This window comes from Cuculus canorus, chromosome 27 (genome assembly GCF_017976375.1).
Source record: "Cuculus canorus isolate bCucCan1 chromosome 27, bCucCan1.pri, whole genome shotgun sequence".
NCBI lineage: Eukaryota > Metazoa > Chordata > Aves > Cuculiformes > Cuculidae > Cuculus > Cuculus canorus.
The window spans coordinates 899712-920229 of NC_071427.1; the positions used below are offsets into that span (position 1 = coordinate 899712).

The window sequence follows — 20518 nt, forward strand, 5'->3', positions numbered from 1 at the left end:
CCAGGGGGGCACCAAAAACCCATCACCAGAGCCACACCAGCCCAGGGACCCGCTGTCCTTGCGGAGGGACCGGCAGCAGCACCAGCATCCCAGCAGCGTGTGTGGAGCATAGCACGTGGGCACTCTCAGAAGCGGCCACAGTCCAACTGCAAAAGCAGAGTACGGGGGCCCTTCTGCCAGGGCGTCACGTTCAGCTCTGTCCTTCAGGGGTATCACAGCAGTATTTTTGCATCTCATCTTGAGTAGGGTCACAGACAGGACCACAAATCCACTCAGCTTTAATCTCACGTGCATGTATTGCATTGCTATTCCCCTCTTACATCCTGAACCACATTAAAAAGGAGTCATTTGGATAAAATAAACAAACAAAAGGAGGGGGATGTTCACAACTTTAAATATATTTATTAGACGTGCACCACAGCAATGGGACAAGGTCCATGCAGCACTGCTGTTCCGAAATGCACCAGAAGCCTCCCCATTAGAGCGCCACCGCATAACGGACTGTGACCTGCGCACCCAGCCCCACCACTTTTATTTCTCACAAATACGGCTGGTCTTTTGAAATCTCCCACTTCTTCAGTGCTGGTCCGGGTGTCACCGGTTTCTTCTCAGCTATTGTCACTGCAGAGCCTGAACTGGGGTTGAAGAAGGATGAGAAAGGCTTCAATAACATTAGGAAATCCATACTCACATTTACTCAGGAGGACAGGTTTCATGATAGAATCACAGAATAGTTTAGGTTGGAAAAGACCCTCAAGATCATGAAATCCAACCATTAACCTCACACTGCTAACTCCACCAATAAGCCATATCCCTAAGCACCACATCTCCAGGTCTTTTAAATCCCTCTGGGGATGGTGACTCCACCACTTCTCTGGGCAGCCTGATCCAATGTTTGACAACCTTTTCTACGAAGAATTTTTTCCTGCTATCCACTCTAAATCTCTCCTGGCACAACTTGAGGCCATTTCCTCTCATCCTATCACTTTATGTGGGGGAAGAGACTGACACCTTTTCTCAATACAATCTCCTTTCAGGAAGCTAGAGTGACAAAGTCTCCCTTCAGCCTCCTTTTCTTCAGGCTAAACAAGCCCAGTTCCCCCAGCTGCTCCTTACAGGACATGTTCTCCACACCCTACCCCACCTTCGCTGCTCTCAGTTGAAAGCACTCCAGCTAGAGGAATTTCTTAAGCCTCCTTCCAGCTTACCCAAGAAGCAAGGCTTCAGGAATTAGTTCAGCCACCTTTTACCGCCCTGTGAAATCTGCTTGCTGGAAGCATTATACATCAGTAGCGTAAACTAAACCAAGTTTTCTGATTGAGAAGCTCGACATGAGCTGGCAATGTGCACTTGCAGCCAAAAGCCAACTGTATCCTGAGCTACATCAAAAGAAGCGTGGCTGCTCCATCCCTGGAGGTGTTCAAGGCCAGGTTGGATGGGCCTTGGGCAGCCTGATCCAGTGGGATGTCCCTGCCCATAGCGGAGGGGTTAGAACCGGATGATCTTTAAGGTCACTTCCAACCCAAACCATTCTATGACTCTATGTTTAAACCTACTCACCCACCAGCCTGTGTCCCCGCAGCCAGTGTCTTCTGCCCCGCCACCACCACGATGGGCGGCAGAGCCTCCCGCCGTCCATCTCGGCTGCAGTAATAGTTCCCGGCCAGCTTGTGACTGGGGCCCACCGGGAGCCGAGGCGGCGGCTGGCTTCTAAACCGAGAACGGTTCCACAACGTCAGCAGTGGGCGAGTCTCAGCGCTCACGCCAAGCCCCACCGCCCCACCGGTACCTCTTGGAGATCTCCGTGTAGCGCAGCGCCAGCTTCGCCTGGAGATCCCGCTGCAAAGCAAGGCCACAGCAGTTCAGGGCACGGCAGGCACTGCGCGCCCCCGCGGGCCGCTGCTCTGCGCAGAGCAGCGGTCCACGGGGATTCTCAGCCCCTGGCTACGTTGTTAACTGGATCCAATCTTACCCCAGCCAAGAAATTGCGGAGGCGCTGGATAAGGCGAGTGGCCGTCGCCATCTTGGCCTCTGTGAAGGGCAGGAAGGCGCGCGCGATCTCGCGAGATTTGGTACCTCTAGTGGTGCGCAAAATCTCGCGAGATTTGGTACTTCTACGAGTGCTCGCGAGATCTGGCTCGACCTTAAGACGCGCGGAGGCGGGGCTTGCTGAGTGGCTAAATCTGGCAGTATTAAAGGCTGAGTAAAGTCCCACGAGACTTGGTGCTGTCTACTGCTGCTTGGGGGCTCGCAAGGCTTGACTTTAGGATGGCGAGGCGCGTGGTTTGGCGCAATTCAGAGTCCCGCCAGGCTTGGGTCTGTTGGGGAGCGCCAAGTCTCGCTAGAGTTGGTACTAAATGAAGCAGTTTTAGATCTCGCGAGACTTGGCTACAGCTCCGGATCTCGCCAGGTTTGATGCACTTCAGAGTCTCGCGAGATTTCGTCTCGGGGGGGAGGATGCGCTAATCTCGCGGGTTTTTGGTGGTATATAAAGCCGCGGAGGGAGGCCCCGCCCCTTTTCCAGTGTAGCGGAGCCGCCATGGACACGAGCCGCGTGCAGCCCATCAAGCTGGCAAGGGTGAGGGCCCCGGGGCCGGGAGCGGGGCGGGAGCGGGGCTGGGGCCGCGTGCTGACGCCGCGTGCTGACGTCTGTTCTGTCCCTGCAGGTGACCAAGGTGCTGGGCCGGACCGGGTCCCAGGGGCAGTGCACGCAGGTGAGTGGGGCCGGGCCGGGCCCTGCTGGGCTGGGCTGGGCTGGGCTGGACTGGGTTGCGTCGGGCCGAGTTGTCACTGAAGCCGGGCCGGGGCCGGGGCTGGGGCTGAGCGCTGTGTCCCCGCCGGGCCGGGCCGGGGCCGGGGCTGACCCCTGTGTCCCCATCGGGCCGGACTGACCCTTCTCACCCCGCAGGTGCGCGTGGAGTTCATGGACGACACGAGCCGCTCCATCATCCGCAACGTGAAGGGACCCGTGCGGGAGGGTGACGTCCTCACCTTGCTGGAGTCGGAGCGAGAGGCCCGGCGGCTGCGCTGAGCCATGGCACCGCTGCCCCGGTTGGTGCCAGTGCGAGTCACCTCATGGCAATAAAGGGTTTCACAGTAGTCCCTGGCCTGGGACTCACTCTGTTTGCTTATCGGAGGGACAGGAGCACACCCTGCCTTTTGCTAGAGCTCCATATGACACTTTTGGTGTGATATCTTAACCTGTCACTCAACAAAAATAACTTTGTTTTGATTGCAGTAGCCTTACTCCCGACTTCTGTGTTTTTCTATAGGTAACCAGTAAAGGGGAGCTGCTGAACTTACTTGCCTTCTATAGAGTTTAATTACAAGTTGAAAATCGAGCTTTGCATTAGCTTGCAAATAGCAGCCTGCTGCTTCTGTCTTTCTGTCTTCAGTGGGCTGTTCTATAAATACACCTGCTTGCTCTTTCCTGGCAGTCGCCCATGGAGCAAGTGTTTCTCTCTGTTCCCTTAGAGTCAGTAAACCAGTCTCACTCAATTTTTCCCTTAGCTTTCCTTTTCACCATGCTGTCAGCTAGAAAGATTTCTGGGTTTAGGCCATTGCAGAAAATGAAAGTAAGACTGAAAGGAATGAACCCGAGAATTCGTGGGCCAAGGGCTGTTTGAATACTGGTATTTTCCTTCTGTAACAGAGTGATAGGTTTGTGACGTGTTTTAATTGGGTTGGCTCTGCAGTTCCTGACCTTGTGCTCTCTGGTGGGAGCTTCTGTATCTTTTGATGTCCCAGACTTGATTGTGGTGCCTTGGTGACAGGTGGGATTGCGGCTCTGGGTATCCTGAAGCTGAGGAGAGCCATTCTGGGATAGATGCCCAAGGTGAACTTGAGCAGATAGCAAGGACTGCTTTTTCCCCCTCCTGCTGGTGTTTTCTGTGCCCTGGTTGGCTCGTGGGTAGCCCGAAGTGGCTTCTGTCAGTGTGTGCTTGTGCTGTGGCTTGGTCAGTTCTTGATTCTGTGGGCTTTCTGTTTCAGAGCCTCAGGTGGGTCTGTGCTCTCCCGTTCTGTGCACCACAACATGGCTCTTGTGAACCAGTTATGAGTGCAAGAAGTCCATATCAGAGTTCAATTTTCTGGCTGCTGGTTGTTCCTTCACCGTAAAGCATTAGCAGTGATTGAGGAGCCTTTGCTCTGCTGGCTGCCAGGCTGACCCACATAGGGGAGGCATCAGCTGTGAGTTGGTGGCCAGACAGAAACTGGTGGCGGGGGTGGCCCAGAGCAGCTGTAGCCCATCCCAAATATCCTTGGCCACACAAGGAGGAAGGAGACTTTGCATCCCCACTCTTGATCTGATGACTGTCCTTTAAAAGCGCAGCTTAATATCCGAGCAGCAGGGGCACGGAAGGGCCATCCATACTTGGTCCTGTGAAACAGGACAGAAAACACCATGGTACAAGTCCGGTTCCTGACTGGGAGAATTCATCTGGAAGAAAACCACAGTGAGAGATGCAGCCAGTTCATAAACTTGCAGGGAATGAATTGAAACTTGCTCATGGTGAGGGCTGGGTCAGGCTGTCCTTCAGGTGAAGCTGCTTTGGGGGTTTTTGTGTGAGCCACACAAGGAGGCAGGAGACTGCTGGTGGTCACTGTAATAGTGCAAAATAATTTTACTTTAGGTTTTATTTATATCTTAAAAATAAACATCAGTATTAAAATATCAGTAAACAAAGCTGTGAAACCGAAGCAGTGAGTACAGGATACATATGGAACAGCATACTAGAGCGGCTGTGAGCATTTTATGTTAACCTTAGTGCAAAGCTGAGACAGCCCCTCTGCGAGGACAGCAGTGTGATGCCCAGAACAAGTTCTTGGGAAGTATTTCCCAGCTGACTGGGGCTGAGACCAGGCTTGGCAGGGGCAAGTGTGATCATGAGGGAGGCCAGGCTGAGGAGCAGACGCAGGGCTGTGGCACACGTTACCTTCGTGAGGGATTCAGAGAGCAGAGCTGGCTTCACATGCAAAAGCCTCTTTTTCCTCCTTGTCCTTTGTCCTTACCTTGTCTGTTCCCACCCTACCTGATGCACACACACTCACATGGACGCACACCCCCCCTCCAACATACACCTCCATCTCTGGGGGCCCTAGGCTCTCTCTGAGCTCGTGCCGATCTTTTTTTCCTGGTGCCATCCTCAGTGCTCGCCTGAGCTTTTGGGAAGGAAAGTGGGCAGCGAGGGATTTGGTTGCCTTCACAATCAGTGGCTGTGAGACTGATTAACATGGGAAATGTTTAGGTCACAGCTCTCTCTCCCCCTGGGGAGAAGGTCCCTGCTCCCATGTAGGCATCGGCTTGGCAAGTCTCAGTCCCTAAATGCATTCGTGGCTCCCAGCCCCCTTCTGTCAGCTTGGCTGCAACCCCAGGTGCCCAAAGTTTTGCTCCCATTGAGCAAATGGTGATTTCATGTTGAACTCAGTCCTTTGAATAAGCAATATAGTTTTTTTGCTTTGTGTGCATATGCTAGAAACAGTTCAGGTTTCAGCCAGGAAAGGAAATGCCACAAAAGGGCAAGTATTTCCGTCTGGAAGTGCTCCCAGCCCGCATCCGAGGCAGTTTTAACCTGCTGGTTTGTGTCCCTTCTCCCATTGTTGTGCAGGATTGTCCTGCTAAGCACCACTTCTCTGCCAGCACCCCGTGAACCAACACTCTCCCTCTCACAGCCCTGCGCCCCAACACCAGCTCTGATGCCTTCTTGGAGCTGGCTGAGAGTAGAAACCAGGTGCTGTTTCTGTGGGGTTTGTTTTCTCCTGTTCCCAGTGAGTTAGTGACTTGCAGAGGGCTCCGAGGCAGTGCAGCTCCAGCAGTTGTGAGGAGCAGAGGGGATGGGGGTGGCTTCTGCCGCTGTGTTTCCCACCCCAAGGTCACGATGCTTGGCTCCTCTGTCACCTGGTGGAGCAAGATGGCTGTGCGTGGGCTGCTTCCAGCAGCACAGATTGGTGAGTGAGGTCCAGGGATGGCACCTGCTCTAGTGACAGGAGGATTAAAGCAGCTGCAGAGAGCCATTCGGCACAGGACAGAGTGGCAGGAGAGGGGACATAAATTACAGCCGAGTGCTGATGGTGGCTGGCTGGATCCTAAAGTCGCTCTAATTTGGTTTCTTTGGGCTCCCAGAGCTCTTGGTAGCTGTTGGTGATGTCCCCTGCTGCAGAGAGAGAGCAGAGTCACACAAGTGTCACCAGAGACCCCTCCAGCAGCTCCTGTTCGGGGCCAGCCAGGCTGGTTCCTGGCTACGGAGGATGCACCAAGCATGTGGCACCTGGAACGCTCTGCTCTTGCCCCTGCAGCCCCTTCCTGGGAGATATCGTGTGTATCACAGCCCTGTCCCCTCCCATGGGGCCCCCTGTGCAGCTGAGCTGGCGGTGTGGGGCCACCTCTGTGGCCCTTGCGTGGGACAGGGCACATGGCTGGAGCTGCGGTACTCACGGGCAGCTGTGCTTTTGTGCCGTTGAGGTGGGCGTAGAGCAGCACAGCGATGTTGCTGTGGCCGGCCTCCAGCGCGATGGCAACAGCGTTGTTACCATCCTAGAAGGGAAGGGAGAGCAGCTGGGGACAGGTCTGGGGATGGGACATAGGGTGGGTGAGTGTGCCCAGGACCCAGGAGCAGAAGCTTACACTGTCCACGATGGAGATGTTGCAGGTGGGCTGAGCCAGCAGCAGCTTCACCGTCTCCACGCGGCCGTGCTCACAGGCGCACATCAGTGCGGTTGAGCCCTCTTCATCTTGCAGGTTCACATCGGCTCCGCAGGCGAGTAGGGCTTCCACCATCTCCTGCCGGCCGTGGCTGACGGCCAGCATCAGCGCCGTTTGGCCAGCCTGTGAGGCAAGGGATGCTGCCTGGCTGCTCCTGCCCGGATGGGCCACCCACTCGTCCCTCTGCTATCCCCAGTGCCCACACAGTCCCTGAGCGCCTCCCTGGCTGGAAATGAGGTGTAGGGGAGACCTGAGCGCCCTGATGCCATGCAGAAGGAGCTCCTGCTGTGATGCCCTCCCTGTGTACTGGCCTCTCCAGGTTTTGGAGCTATGGTCCTGCCCTTGGAGGAGCCGAGTGTGGCCCTGGCAGCCCCTTAGGGGTGCGGGGAGAGGGTCAGGATGTGGTTCCCAACTCACACCAACCTGGCTGGCTTTAGCGTTGACGTTGCCCATGCTGAAGAGCCTCCTGACCACATTCATGTCGTCTTCCTGCTCGACGGCTGCCAGCGCTGCCAGCATGAGAGCTGTGTAGCCGGCTTTGTTCTGGTGGTCCACGTTACAGACCCCTGTGGGGACAGGCAGAGCAGGGTCTCAGGGTGCTGAGAGGAGGCACGGGGCTCAGCTTTGGCTCCTGCCCTGCCTGGGGTGCTGTGAGCCATCCCACAGCCCTGCTGATGGGTGATCCCCATTAAATCTGAGCTCCTCAAGGGCTGAGGTGGCTGCACAGACACAGCCCAGGGAAAGCTCTCCCAGCCTCTCCAACGGCCAGCACCTTCCCCCATACTGGGTGTGGCCAGGATGTGACCCGGGCTACAGAATGGGGTGGTGGCAGGGGGGATGTTTCTTGGGTGGGGGGCACTGACCCGTGTCCAGCAGCAGCCGCACGATGTGGAAGTTGGAGTGGGAGACGCTGTAGTGCAGGGCTGTGTTGCCGTTCCCGTCTGCCAGGTTCACCACGTGGGCCAGGAGAGCTGGCGAGACCTCAGCAAAGGCCAGGAGGTGGTTGGCGACTGTGTCAGGAACGGAAGACTTCTGGCTGGACAGACGGAACCACTCCTGCAGGACCAGGCTGCTGCTGGCAATCTGTGGGGGGTGTGGGGCTGAGTAGGGGCCGTGGCTCCCCGAGCCTCTGCACTGCCCCTACCCCCTCCCCCGGCATGGGAGCAGAAATCCTCCTCCAGAGGGACCAAGCAAAGGCAAACCCGAAAACTGTGCTGGGATGGCCAAGATGAGTCCACAGGGGTTTTGGGGCATCCAGGACAAAGCCTGGTGCAAAGGGCGGTGTCCTGGGGAAGGTGCTGAGCCTTGAGGAAGGCCAGCGCCCAGAGGATCCTGGCAAGGGCCGGACTAGGTGTCCCCCCCACTGCACCCCACTCACCAGCTCTTTGCTCTTGGTGGCACTGGGGTGGCCCAAGTGGGTCTTGACGATGAGGCAGGCCTCTCGCATCCTGGAGCTCAGCTCAAACCTGGGGAGTGCAGGGCATCTATGGCGCGAGGCTGCACCCCCACCCCTAAGCCACGCCAGCAAGGGGTGCCCCAAGTCCCCCCGGGGAGGTTTCACTCCTCTCCCCAAAGCCAGTGAGCCTCCACGAGCAACCCACAGTGCAGCATCCAGCCTGATAGTTGCACCGTGGCAGCTTCAGCTGCTGCAAACCCCTGCTGAACCGAGCCTTGTACGGACCTGTTCAGGCACAATTTACACATTTTTAGGCCAAATATTTTCCTTTTGTTGAAAAATGCTATTAAGAGCTGTTGGTTTATTTTTTCCCCTTCCAAACTTCTCCAGCGAAGAGGCATCTGGGGCCTCAGTCCTACCCTTTCCTTAGCAGACCCAAGAAGCTGGAAGGATTTTTTTCCTGCTGAATGATTTCTGCAGGACACGAATGCGTTTTTCCCATCAGCTGCACAGAAACCAGGGCAGATGGCCCAAGTCGGCAGGGCTAGTGCCAGCCTGTGGCTCCTTGCTGTGCGGGGTGAGGGAGCCTTTCCTCATCAGCACTTACTTCTCCTTCACCTCCAAGGGCTCTGGCAGGGTCACACTGTCCCCCTTGTGCTCCTGTCCTGGCTCATGCTCGCCTTCCTCAGCCTCCTCCTCGAAGGTTTCGCTGTCCCTCTGCTCCGAGCTGTCAGAGCTGTCAGCTGAAGCCTTCTCGGAGGAGCTATCTCCTTCCTCCTCCTCCTCTTCCTCCTCGCTGGATGTGCTCTCGTACCTGCACGGAGGGAGGATGCTCAGCGGCAACTGGGCACTTGCATCATCCCCTCCAAGTTCCCCCATTGCCACCACGCCTGGCCCAGTACAGGGATGCTGGGGGTGGCCTTGGGGGTGGCAGGAGCCCCTCAGCACGTACTCGCCGTTCAGCACACCCACAAACTGCAGGCTCTTCTTGCTGCCCTCCACCTTGCTCTGAGCGGGGCCATCCCTCTTCTTCATGATGGACTTCAAGGCTCCTGGGGACAGAGAGATGGGTGTTGGGCCAGCAAGCAGGAACCTCCCCGCACACCCCAGTACCACCAGGCTCCAGAGTGGGCATGGGAGGGAGATGGGCAGCGCAGGCAGCTGTGGTGACACAGATAGCGTTGGCCCTACCTGCAGGAACATCCCAACCCAGACCCTGGGGCCATCCCCAGTGCCAACTCACCAGCTGCAAGGCTGGGGGCAGCTCCACCATCCTGTGCCAGCGATGGGTCCTGGTCGCTGTGCGTCGTCTCTGGTGTGGCTGCCCTTGGTACTGGGCTGCTCTGGCACATCCCCACCACTGCTCCTGTGCCCTGCACCAAGGGGCTGCTCGGAGAATCGCCTGCACCAGGCTCTGTCTCCTTGTCCACCAGGACAGCGCTGCCCATGTCGGTCTGGCTGCCCTTGTCTTCGTACCCAGCGATGGAATCGGGGCCGACCGCTGCATCACGCTCGTCAGGGTGGCAGCCCACCCCGACGCAGGTGGTTGGCGGGCAGCACTCCACGCCTGCCTCCGCTGTCTCGAGGGGTTCGCCAGCCGCTCGGCTCTCTGTTGGCACCACTGCCTCCACCAGCGCCTCGGCTACCTGTGGTTTGGCCGTCACCTCCTTGTCCGCCCGCCCGTGGGGCCGACGGGCGCACACCTCCAGCCGCAGCTCCTCCAGCTCCCGCGTGGCCTCTTGCAGGTGCCCCTCCATCATGGCGATCACCTCCTTCTGGTGCCCCACTGTCTGCTGCAGCAGCTCCAGCTCCTGCTCCGCCTCGTTGGCCATTCCCAGAGAGGACTCCAGCACCCAGACTGCTGCATCCCTGCGCTCCCTCACCCTGCTGTCCGGCACATCATCACCCTCCCCCTGTGACCGGTAGTAGAAGACTGCGTCGGTCATAGCTCGGTCCTCACCCACCGCCACGGAGCGGCATGGCCTCTCGCTGGCCTTGGGGCTCCTACATGGCCAAGCCCTGACACCTCGCTCCGGCACAGCCAGCTTCTCCGTCAGCTTCCTCAGCTCTGCGATCTTGCTCACTCGCCCCTTTGCTGGCTCTGCTTCGCTCTCTGCCCCCGACTGGGGAGGCTCCTCGCCTTCCCCAGCATCAGAGCTAGCGGGGCGGCCGAAAGCCTCACTGGTCTCCACTGACAGCTTCTCCATCAACTTTGCCTTCTCCCTCTTCAGCTCACAGATCTGTGTCTCCAGGAGGGGGATGGTTTTCACCTGCTCCTCCAGGTCCCGGAGCTGCCGCAGGGCTGCAGCCATCTGCTCCCGCACGTGCTGCAGCGGGGCAGTGCCGAGCCCTGCGGCCGGTGTGCTGCACCCCGAGCTGCCGGGGCTAACCCGGCCCCAGCCCACCTGGCCCTCGGTACCCACTGGCACCCAGGGGGGCGGCCGACTTGGGACACTGCGGGATGGATTACCGATATCCTGCAGATGCTCCTGCTCCAGCCTCCTGCTCGTCTCCAGCAAGGTCTTCTCCACCCGTGGGTTTAGCACGAGGCACTTGTGGGTGGGAGGCTGGAGCAGCCGTATGGGTGGTGGCGGCGAGACGGGGTGGGAGGTCAGCTTGCTTGGGGGCTCCAGGGGCGCACGGCGGTGTGGGGACAGCAGCGTCCTGCCCTCCTCGCTGGTGATGGAGGCGAGGGACTCAGTGGAGGTCCAGGCACTGGTGTGGCTGCTGGGGCTGCGCAGGGCGCTGGGGGGCTGCCGGGTCCCTTTTGCCCTGCGAGGCAGTGGCACTTTCTTGAGCGTTTGGCCACTTTCAATGTCATCGACATATTTCAGGAAATCCAGGTCCAGGAGGAAGCCATAGGGGGTTTCCACTGAATACGAGCTCTTTTCCCCATCGTCCTGGTCCCGGTACAAGAATGGGCCCCCGAGATCTGCAAGACGAGCAAGAACAGTTAGGCAGAGACCTGGTGGAGACAAGGCGGCTTTTCTAACTGGGTTATACTGGGATTTGCAGCATACAGCTCCCCTCCCCATCTCTGCTGCTGGCAGAGGGTCCATCCCTGCCACCCTCGGTGCCATCAGGTGTTACAGGGCTCTGCGCTGGGGTTAGAAAACCCGTGGGGAGAGGATGGGACAGTGAGCCGTGCCACTGTCCCTGCCCAGCAATGTCCCAGGGTCCTTTTACCTGGGAGGTTCTGTTTCAGGGGTGCAGGCTGAGCCATCTTCTCCCCAGGATGCTGCTGACTGCGAGACCATTAACCTGCAACAACAATGGGGCCACGTCTGACGAAACCCTGCAAACCGGGGGCCAGTGAGCCCCACGGGTCCACAAGCCACGTCCCCCGACCCGGGGAGCCCCCCGCAGCATCCCTGCCATCCACGGGCCCCTCGCCTCTCTAGTGCCGTGGGGCTGAGGCTGGAGCCCGCAGCTCGGCAGGCGAGCGCGGTGCTGCCTGCGAGGCCAGGGACTGCTTGTACATTTAAGGAATGCTCCGCAGTCCGGGCTGGGGCGGCTCTGAGAGTGCCGAGCTGTGAGTCAGAGCTCAGCTACACTCAGGGAGCGAGTGGGAAAGAAAAGACGCCACAGCCTTCACAGGTGTGATTCTCAGTGGAGAAGTTTGCTTTGGATAAACGGAATTGGTGCTTTCGCAAAGCCACAAGACGGCAGGTGGCTGCCAGCACTCGTTGCTCACTGGGCACGATGTCCTCACCCACCGAGCAGGGCTGGGGTCCCTGGGGCTGTCTCAAGGGCTGGTGACCCCCAGAAGGGACCTGGTTGCTTTTCCCTGTCGATAATGCAGGATAAGGCATGGTTGGGGGGATGAAATGGGATCCTGGTTTCCCAGGAGCCATGCCCAGGTGCACTGGCGAGCCAGCGGGCTGCGACTGCCGTGCAGGGGTGAGCTCACAGCTGGGGGAGATGCCAGCTGTGAACTTGCCACATCTGGCAGCATCTGGGTGTCAGGGCCCAGGTGGGAAGTGCTCTCGGTGAGAGCGGGATGGGGGCAAACAGCACCCCAGGAGCACCCACTGCTGCTGCGCGTGGTATTCCCCCTCCCGGAGCAGCGGGTCCCTGCGTGGTGGGGCGCAGTGGCCATGGGGCTGCGCAGCTGCTGGCAGGCAAAGCATTTGGCACCGGGTTATTTTCGGAAGAGAGCAGGGGTGGAGGCGTGAGCAGAGGAGTGGCTGCTCAGGCACAGCCCTAGGGCAAGGCAGGGGTCAGAGAAGGGTTTAGGATCCAGCCTTGGCTGCAGAGAAACACCCGCATCCATCCCCGAATCCTCTGCCCGTGACAGCTGGAGGAGCCAGGCTTTCCCAGCAGAGCTGCTGTGGCTGCCCCCGTCACATGGCCCGGCTTGGGGACAGTGTGACAGCTGAGGACTTGCAAGCACAGCCCACGCCAATGCCGCTCCCCAGCCCCAGCTGTGCCACTGCAGTTGCCAGCCCACGGCTCGCCCTGACCATGCCACTGCCAGGAGATTGGAGAAGCAGCAGGGGTGCGGGCTCCAGCTGGGCACCCAGGTGAGGTGGCAGCACGGCGCCAAGGGGCCGAGCCCAACCGGGCAGGAATCAGATGCTTCGCACCAGTCACCGGGTCAGATCTTGGGGCTCTCCAACTCCTCTACCAACCCATCTGCAGCTGAAGGACATCCCCACTTCCACCTCCCTTGGGAACATCCCAGCTCCATGCTAGCACCCCTTCCACATCCCTTTGGAACGTCCTGGCTCCATGCTGGCACTCCACCATTCCTGTGCCACCAGCTTCATGCCCAAAAGGGTCCGCGTGTCCCCCACCTTGTCTTAGTCCCACCATAGAAGAGTTAGGGTTGGAAGGGACCTTAAAGATCATCCAGTTCCAACCCCCCTGCCATGGGCAGGGACATCCCACTGGCTCAGGCTGCCCAAGGCCCATCCAACCTGGCCTTGAACACCTCCAGGGATGGGGCAGCCACAGCTTCCCTGGGCAACCTGGGCCGGTGTCTCACCACTCTTAAGGGGAAGAAATTCCTCCTTATGTGCATCTAAATTTGCCCGTCTCCAGTTTATACCCATTCCCCCTTGTCCTATCACCACAAGCCTTTATGAACAGCCCCTCTCCAGCTTCCCTGTAGCCCCTTCAGGTACTGGAAGGTCACTCTAAGATCTCATCTGAGCTTTCTCTTCTCCAGGATGAACAAGCCCAACTCTCTCAGCCTGTCCTCCTATAGAAGGTACTCCAGCCCTCGGATCATCTTTGTAGCCTCCTCTGGACCCGTTCCAACAGCTCCATCTCCTTCTTACGTTGAGGATTCCAGAACATCATCCCAGGAAGCAGCTGGCTTCCTCCTCCGCAGGGTCCTGGACCCTCCCTGCAGGTGATTCCACAGCGCAGAGGCCAGGACAAACTTCCCACTGGGCTTGTGCCGTAAATCGGATGGGGGGGGAAGAGGGAGAGCAACAGGACCCAGAGCCAGCGGGTGCGTTTCCTCGGTGGAAGCGGCCGGCAGCTCCCTTCCGCTGCCTGGCCGGGTATTGTCCTGCCTGGGGCTGTGCCAGGAAAAGCCTCCTCCACCGGGACCCTTGCCAGGAGGTCTCCCACACCGCTCCTCCCGCTTGTGGCAGAAGTGCCCTTTGTGCCAGCGCTGCCTGCTGTCCCCTCTGCCAATCATGGATGCAGCGCTCGTCCCCCCCTGCCACCTCGTCCTGCTCCTACGGACAACGCCAGCAGCTGCTTCAACCGTGTGGCTCAACCCACCACCCCCAAAGGCGGGGAGATCCTTCTGCAGCTCAGCCCCCATCACTTTTGGTCCAACAGGATGGGCTGGGCCCAGCGCAGCAGCTTCTGCCTTCATCCAGCTCCAAAACAAAGGGCCAGGCCAGGCGGTGGGACCTGCAAACTCCCAACCATCTACTAATTGCCCCTGTGATGGCAAAACCTTAGCGGGACCCCACGATGGGCAAACCTCAATGGGGTCCCTGCGATGGCCAAACCTCAATGAGGTCCCCAGGATGTGCAAACCTTAATGGGGACCCCACAATGGCCAAACCTCAATGAGTTCCGCAGGATGTGCAACCTCAATGGAGACCCCACGATGGACAAACCTCAACAGGATCCCCACAATGGGCAAACCTCAATGGGATCCCAATGATGCACACACTTATGGTGGGCTGGGCTGGGCAGCAAGGCGAGTGGCCAGCTGGACATGAGCTGGCCCTGGCATGCAGCAGTGACAAGAGGGTTAACTTCCCACATCCATGGCCCAGTGCCCAGCACCTGCCGGGGCGGCCGTACAAAGCCAGCCTTGTCCCTGGCTGCCATCACCGCGGCACCAGTTCAAAGAGAAGCTGCTCTCCACCTGGGCTGCAGTCCCAACAGGGAAGACCGTGCTGGCTGCTTTGGTGCCAACAGCCGATTTTCGTGAGCTCCTGCAGGCACTGGGTCTTGGTGGCGCTGGCGCTGGGCACGGGGATCCCTGGGTGCCAGAGGTAGGGAAGCCTACACGATCCCAGCTTCCTTTGGAAGAAATTAAAGCATTGTTTCTTGCCCTGGAGTTTCCACAGAGAAGCAGGACAGTACAAAGTGACGCACTTCTGGGGAGGCTCAGCAGCGAGAGGAGGAAGAGGATGTGCAGAGCAGGGCATCCCTGCCAGGCAGGGCTATGCTTTGCCCTGGGCTCACCACCTCTGGTTCCCTCTCTTGCTGTTATACCAATTCCAACAGAGGAAACTTGGAGCCCAAACTGGCGCCACTCTGCTCAATTACAACACAAAGCCACGTCACGGACAGAGCAGCCTGGGCACCTCGGCACAGCTCAGGTGCCACCCGGTACCCCATGCCCAGCCAGAGCCCGCTGCGACCCCTCACTTTGTTGGTCCATGGGATGATCTCTGCTCTGGATCGCCAGATCCTCAGGGTTTGGGGCATCGGAGCTCCGGACTCTTCTGGACCCTTTGCCAGGGGCACCAGTTGGGCAGCCCTGGCTCAGGCATGTGCTGCTGTGCAGCTCGAGCTGCTCCACCGGCGTGGCCAGGGATGGACACTGGGAGGGCTCTCCTGTCTCTCCTCCTGAGCCAAAATACTGAGCTCATGAGGAATGTGAGAAGAACGGAGCCCAGAGCAGCGCTGGCCAGCGCGACTTGATTTATCTCAGCCAGGCACGCTTCCCTCGAAGCTGCGCGCAGGCGATAAGCCCTGAAGCTGGGGCTGAACTCTTCCAAATTTAAAGGGAAACCACTGAGCAAGCACTCAGCTTTCTCTGCCACCAGCGACCTGCTGGGATTTGGGCTCCTCGCACAAAGCCACCCATCACCTGTAGTGTCACCCGCTGGGTGCAGATGGGAGGTGCCCAGGGCCCATCACACCTTCCTGGCCACCCATCCTGTCCCCATCCCGTGTCCCGGGGCTGTGTGGGACAAGCCATGCTCTGTGCCACCTGCTGTCCCTGTGCCCCTCGCCCAGGCTGCCTTGGCCATGCCGGCCAGGCTGGTGCTGCTCCTGGAGGAGCCGGACCCCGTACCGGTGGGTGCGTCAGTGCTGACCCAGGGAGGAAAAGGGAAATGCTTCGATCTCCTCCACAGCCCGAGCTCAGGGTTGGGCTGTTATTTCTGGAGTTGCCATCATCATTGGCCCCGAGGGTTGCGAGGCCACGGGGCTGCTCGGGCTCTGCACCCGCTCCAGCACCTGGAGAACCTCCCTGAGCTCACACAACACCTCGACAACAGGCACATGGTCCATGGACTCCCGTGAGGATCAGCTCTACGTACCCTATCACACCTATAGCTCTTCTAGGATGCCCTTATCTCCATGAGAAGACATCGACCACTCATCCCACACCCTTGCCGCTGCTGCCCACCAGCAATTCCCACCAACACTTCCTCAGTTCCCACAGGGCTGGTGACAACATGTGGGTTGGCCACAAGTCCAACAGCCTGGGATCATGCTGCTGCCAGGAGATGCTCAGTGACGAAGCGGTTAAATTCACACCCAGGGTACCCAGGCACAGGGAGCACCCCAAACTCCACAGCACCCCAGAGGGGCCCGCAGCAGCCCAGGGTGCCCCCAGCACTCCTCGGAGCCCTGTGGGGCCCAAACACCCTGGGGTGCCCTCCAGTGTCTCCAGTCCTGTATGTCCCCAAGCCCCCAACATCCTGAGAGGCCCTTAACACCCCCAGTCCTGTGGGGCCGGGAGCCCCCCAGAGCCCCCAGCCCTGCTGGTCCTCTGTACCCTTGGGTGCCCCATGGCACTCCCAGCCCTAACAGGTCCCCCACACCTCCAATCCTGTGGGTCTCCAGCGCCCTGGGAGCCCCTCAGCATCCTGAGAGGCCCCCAACACACCTAGCACTGTGGGTCCCCTCTATCCTCACTGCCCCCCAGGCACCCCCAGCCCTAGCAGGTCCCCAGCACCCCAGGAGCACCCCAGGACACCCAGCCCTGCGGGTCCCTTGTACTCTTGGTGTCCTCCAGCCTCCCCAGCCCTAACAGGTTCCCAGAGCCCCAAGTAACCCCCAACACCCCCAGCCCTAACACGTCCCCACCGCCCTGGGAGCCCCTCAGCACCCCAAGAGCCCCTCAGCTCCCCTAGACCTAACAGTCCCCAGAGCCCCGTGTGCCCCTCCATCCCTGTAGGTCCCCTCTACCCTCGCTGTCCCCTAGACCCCCCAGCCCTAACATTGCCCAGCGCCCCGGGAGGCCCTCAACACCCCCAGCCCTGTTGGTCCCCAGTGCCCTGGGAGCCCCTCAGCATCCCAAGAGCCCCCCAGCACCCCTAGAACTGCAGGTCCCTTGTGTCCTCGTTGCCCCTCAGCATCCCCAGCCCTGTGGGTCCCCAGAGCCCTACGTGCACCCCAACCCTGACAGGTCCCCACAGCCCCAAGTGCCCCCCAACCCTAACAGATCCCCAGAGCCCCAAGTGCTCCCCAACCCTGTGGGTCACCAGAGCCCCAGTGCCCCCCAACCCTAACAGATCCCCAGAGCCCCAGTGCCCCCCAACCCTAACAGATCCCCAGAGCCCCACGTGCCCCCCAACCCTAACATGTCCCCACAGCCCCAAGTGCCCCCCAACCCTAACATGTCCCCACAGCCCCAAGTGCCCCCCAACCCTGTGGGTCCACATAGCCCCACGTGCCCCCCAACCCTAACATGTCCCCACAGCCCCAAGTGCCCCCCAACCCTAACATGTCCCCACAGCCCCAAGTGCCCCCCAACCCTAGCATACCCCCACAGCCCCAAGTGTCCCCCAGCCCTGTGGGTCCCCAGAGTCCCAAGTGCCGCCCAACCCTAACACGTCCCCAGAGCCTCAAGTGCGCCCCAACCCTCACACGTCTCCACAGGCCCACGTGCCCCCTCTGGGTCCCCAGAGCCCCACATGTCCCCCAACCCTAACAGATGCCCAGAGCCCCACGTGTCCCCCAACTCTAACAGGTCCCCAGAGCCCCAGTTGCCCCCCAACCCTGTGGGTCCCAACAGCCCCGTTCCCCCCCCCCCGCCCCGCGGTCCCCTCTGCTCTCGGTGCCCCCCCCGCCACGCGGTCCCGGCCCGTTCCCGCTCCCCGCTGGCGGCCGCAGCCCCTCTCCGTGCCGGGGATGTCGGGGCCGCCCCCGCCGCTCCCGGGGAGGCTCCGGCCCGTCCCGTTCCCCGCTCACCTCCGTGCCGAGCGCGGCGCAGCCGGGCGGGCGGCGGAGCGGCCGGGGCGGGGCGGGGGGGGAGGCGGCACCGGCACCGCCCCGGGGGGACCCGCGGCTTGGGGGGGTCACTGCACGGGAGAGGGGGTGTCGCCTGCCCCGGCCACCCCGGGGGGGCCCTGGTCACCCTGGGGAAAGGGGGGTCTCTTGTCCCCATGTCCCTTGTCTCCATGAGCCCCAAAAAAGGGGGTGTCCCCGGCCCCCATCCCTCCAGAGATGGGGGATCCCCTGCGCCAGTCACCCTCAGGATGGGGGTGTCCCTTCCCCTCCAGAGATTGGGGATCCCCTGCTCCACTCACCCTCAGGATGGAGGTGTCCCTTCCCCTCCAGAGATGGGGGATCCCCTGCGCCAGTCACCCTCAGGATGGGGGTGTCCCTTCCCCTCCAGAGATTGGGGATCCCCTGCTCCACTCACCCTCAGGATGGAGGTGTCCCTTCCCCTCCAGAGATTGGGGATCCCCTGCTCCACTCACCCTCAGGATGGGGGTGTCCCTTCCCCTCCAGAGATGGGGGATCCCCTGCTCCACTCACCCTCAGGATGGGGGTGTCCCTTCCCCTCCAGAGATGGGGGATCCCCTGCACCAGTCACCCTCAGGATGGAGGTGTCCCTTCCCCTCCAGAGATTGGGGATCCCCTGCACCAGTCACCCTCAGGATGGAGGTGTCCCTTCCCCTCCAGAGATTGGGGATCCCCTGCTCCACTCACCCTCAGGATGGAGGTGTCCCTTCCTCCCATCCCTCCAGAGATGGAGGATCCCCTGCGCCAGTCACCCTCAGGATGGGGGTGTCCCCTGCCCCGGTCACCTCAGGGGTCCCATCTCCTCGTTATCCTGTGGAAGGGGGGGTTCCTTGTCCCCATGTCCCTTGCCTCCATGAACCCATGAAAGGGAGTGGCCTCAACCCTCATCCCTTCAAGTATCCTGTCTCCTCGTTACCCTGGAGAAGGGGGGTCCCTTGTCCCATTAAGTCTGGGAAAGGGGGTGTCCCCTGCCCCCATCATTCCAGAGATGGGGGATCTCCTGCTCCAGTCACCCTCAGGATGGGGTGTCCCCTGCCCTGGTCACCCTGGAGGTCCCCTCTCCTCATCACGCTGGAGAAAGGGGTTCCCTTGTCCCACAAGCCCAGGAAAGGGAGTGTCCCCTGCTCTGGTCACCCTGGAGGTCCCCCCTCCTCGTCACCCTGGAGAAGGGGGGTCACTTGTCCCCATGAGCCCAGGAAGGGGGTGTCCCCTGCCCTGGTCACCCCAGGGATCCCATCTCCTTTTTATCCTGGGGAAGGGGGGTCCCTTGTGCCCATGAGATCAGAAAAGGGGTGTCCCCTGCCCCAGCCCTGGAGTGATGGGGGATCCCCTGCTCCAGTCACCCTCAGGATGGTGTGTCCCCTGCCTTGGTCACCTCAGGTGTCTCCTTTCATCATTACCCAGGTGAAAGTGGTCCCTTGTCCCCATGAGGCCAGGAAAGGGGGTGTCCCCTGCCCCAGTAACTCCAGGATTGGGGGATCCTCTTCCCCAATCACCCTCAGGGTGGGGGCTCCCCTGCTTCTGCGGATGGGGACTTACCTGTCCTGTTTAGATCCCTTAAGAATGGGGGATCCCCTGCCCTGGTTATCTATGGGATTGGGGATCCCCTGCCCCCATCACCCTGGGGTTGGAGTGCCCCTTCTCCAGTCTCCCTTGGGATGGGGATGTTCCTACCCTGCTCCCCTCAGCAATGGTCACCCTGGAGAAAAGGGGACATCCTGCCCTCGTCCCACCATGGCTGGGAGCGCTGTGCCGCTCGCCCTGGCTGGGCTCCCCGGCCTGGCCCCGCTGGGTTTTGGCAGCCTCCCTCGTCCCAGCGCAGGCTGTTTGTCTCCTTTCCTTGCCAACTTTCTTCCCTGCCTGCTTTGCGCTCAGCTCTCTCAGACGCCGAGTTCTGGGTTGCCCTCGTTAACCGCTCCAGTCTCTTGCAACGGAGGAACCCTCAGCAAGAAGTTTTGCTTTGTTTTCAGCTGCTGAACCCCCTGGGTGTTTTTCCACAGCTTTCTCTCCTGTAACGCTACTCACGGGAAGAGCAGGAGAAACAAGACGTGCTTCCCGGCGTCCCTCCCAGATGCCTGCTGGCAGCTTGGGGACTTCCTGAGAAAGGGGTTGCATCCGGACGGAAGTACCTTAATAACCCTAATGGATCTACCTCCACCACCACACCTCATCCCTCTCCAACCCATTTACATACTTGGCCTCCTCTGCATCCTGCGGTAATGAACACAGGGATTTCATGCCCTGGTTCCATCTCCAGAGCAGGTCTTGAAGAGCAGCGCTCTTGTCGAGTTACTAACTGCTTGCAAAACAGATCGGTTGGATCCTCTGGAGTCGCACGCCTTGCCTTCATCCAGATCTGGAAAGATGAAGTCTGGTGCAATGAGTGAGATTCCACCAGTATCTGCTTGCTGGTGTCACCACAGAGCTCCTAGTCCCACATCCAGGTCCCTCACTCCCGTGAGGACCCCGTGGTCAAACGACAATTCTTGCTTCCTCCTTGTGAGGGCAGGGAAAAAAAAAAAACATAAAAGAGGAGTTGAGGAAAAATGAGCTTAGGAAAGCGATGTCCCTCCAGCTTCACAGCTGGTCAGAGCTGTGGGACAGCGGGTGGCCTGGAATCACCCAATGCCTCAAGGAAACAGCCCTGGGGCTGCTGAACTTGGGTGCTGGGGAGCAGAACTGGCAGTGCAGAGATATTTCCAAGCTAAAATTCAGCAGCAGTCTTGGAACAAGAGGTGCTG

At 59.9% G+C, this 20518-nt stretch overlaps 3 protein-coding genes across 11 annotated transcripts; 1 reads left to right on the forward strand and 2 right to left on the reverse strand.

The window, feature by feature from the left end:
- Window positions 1-382: 382 nt before the first annotated feature.
- On the reverse strand, window positions 383-2083 carry NDUFA7 (NADH:ubiquinone oxidoreductase subunit A7). Its single transcript, XM_054050202.1, has 4 exons — window positions 1973-2083; window positions 1790-1839; window positions 1561-1710; window positions 383-635 (listed from the first exon to the last, which is right to left on the reverse strand). Exons 1-4 carry the CDS (start codon window positions 2021-2023, stop codon window positions 539-541), a joined length of 348 nt encoding a protein of 115 aa, XP_053906177.1. The 5' UTR covers window positions 2024-2083; the 3' UTR covers window positions 383-538.
- A 388-nt stretch (window positions 2084-2471) lies between these two features.
- Window positions 2472-3099, forward strand: RPS28 (ribosomal protein S28). The gene is made up of 3 exons (XM_054050203.1): window positions 2472-2578; window positions 2667-2714; window positions 2909-3099. Exons 1-3 carry the CDS (start codon window positions 2540-2542, stop codon window positions 3029-3031), a joined length of 210 nt encoding a protein of 69 aa, XP_053906178.1. The 5' UTR covers window positions 2472-2539; the 3' UTR covers window positions 3032-3099.
- Window positions 3100-3397: 298 nt separating this feature from the next.
- On the reverse strand, window positions 3398-19866 carry KANK3 (KN motif and ankyrin repeat domains 3). 9 transcript variants are annotated; one of them, XM_054050201.1, is made up of 12 exons: window positions 17721-17787; window positions 11283-11357; window positions 9340-11028; window positions 9049-9148; window positions 8704-8910; window positions 8079-8166; window positions 7564-7783; window positions 7124-7266; window positions 6623-6823; window positions 6434-6532; window positions 6055-6149; window positions 3398-4601 (listed from the first exon to the last, which is right to left on the reverse strand). In XM_054050201.1, the coding sequence occupies exons 2-11, from the start codon at window positions 11317-11319 to the stop codon at window positions 6096-6098; spliced, it is 2838 nt and encodes a 945-aa protein (XP_053906176.1). In that variant the 5' UTR covers window positions 11320-11357; window positions 17721-17787; the 3' UTR covers window positions 3398-4601; window positions 6055-6095. The 9 variants fall into 9 exon arrangements, with proteins under 9 accessions (XP_053906176.1, XP_053906174.1, XP_053906171.1 ...); XM_054050199.1 differs by having other exon boundaries at window positions 6055-6152; XM_054050196.1 differs by lacking the exons at window positions 3398-4601; window positions 17721-17787 and adding an exon at window positions 19803-19866 and having other exon boundaries at window positions 4608-6152.
- Between the last annotated feature and the right edge of the window lie 652 nt (window positions 19867-20518).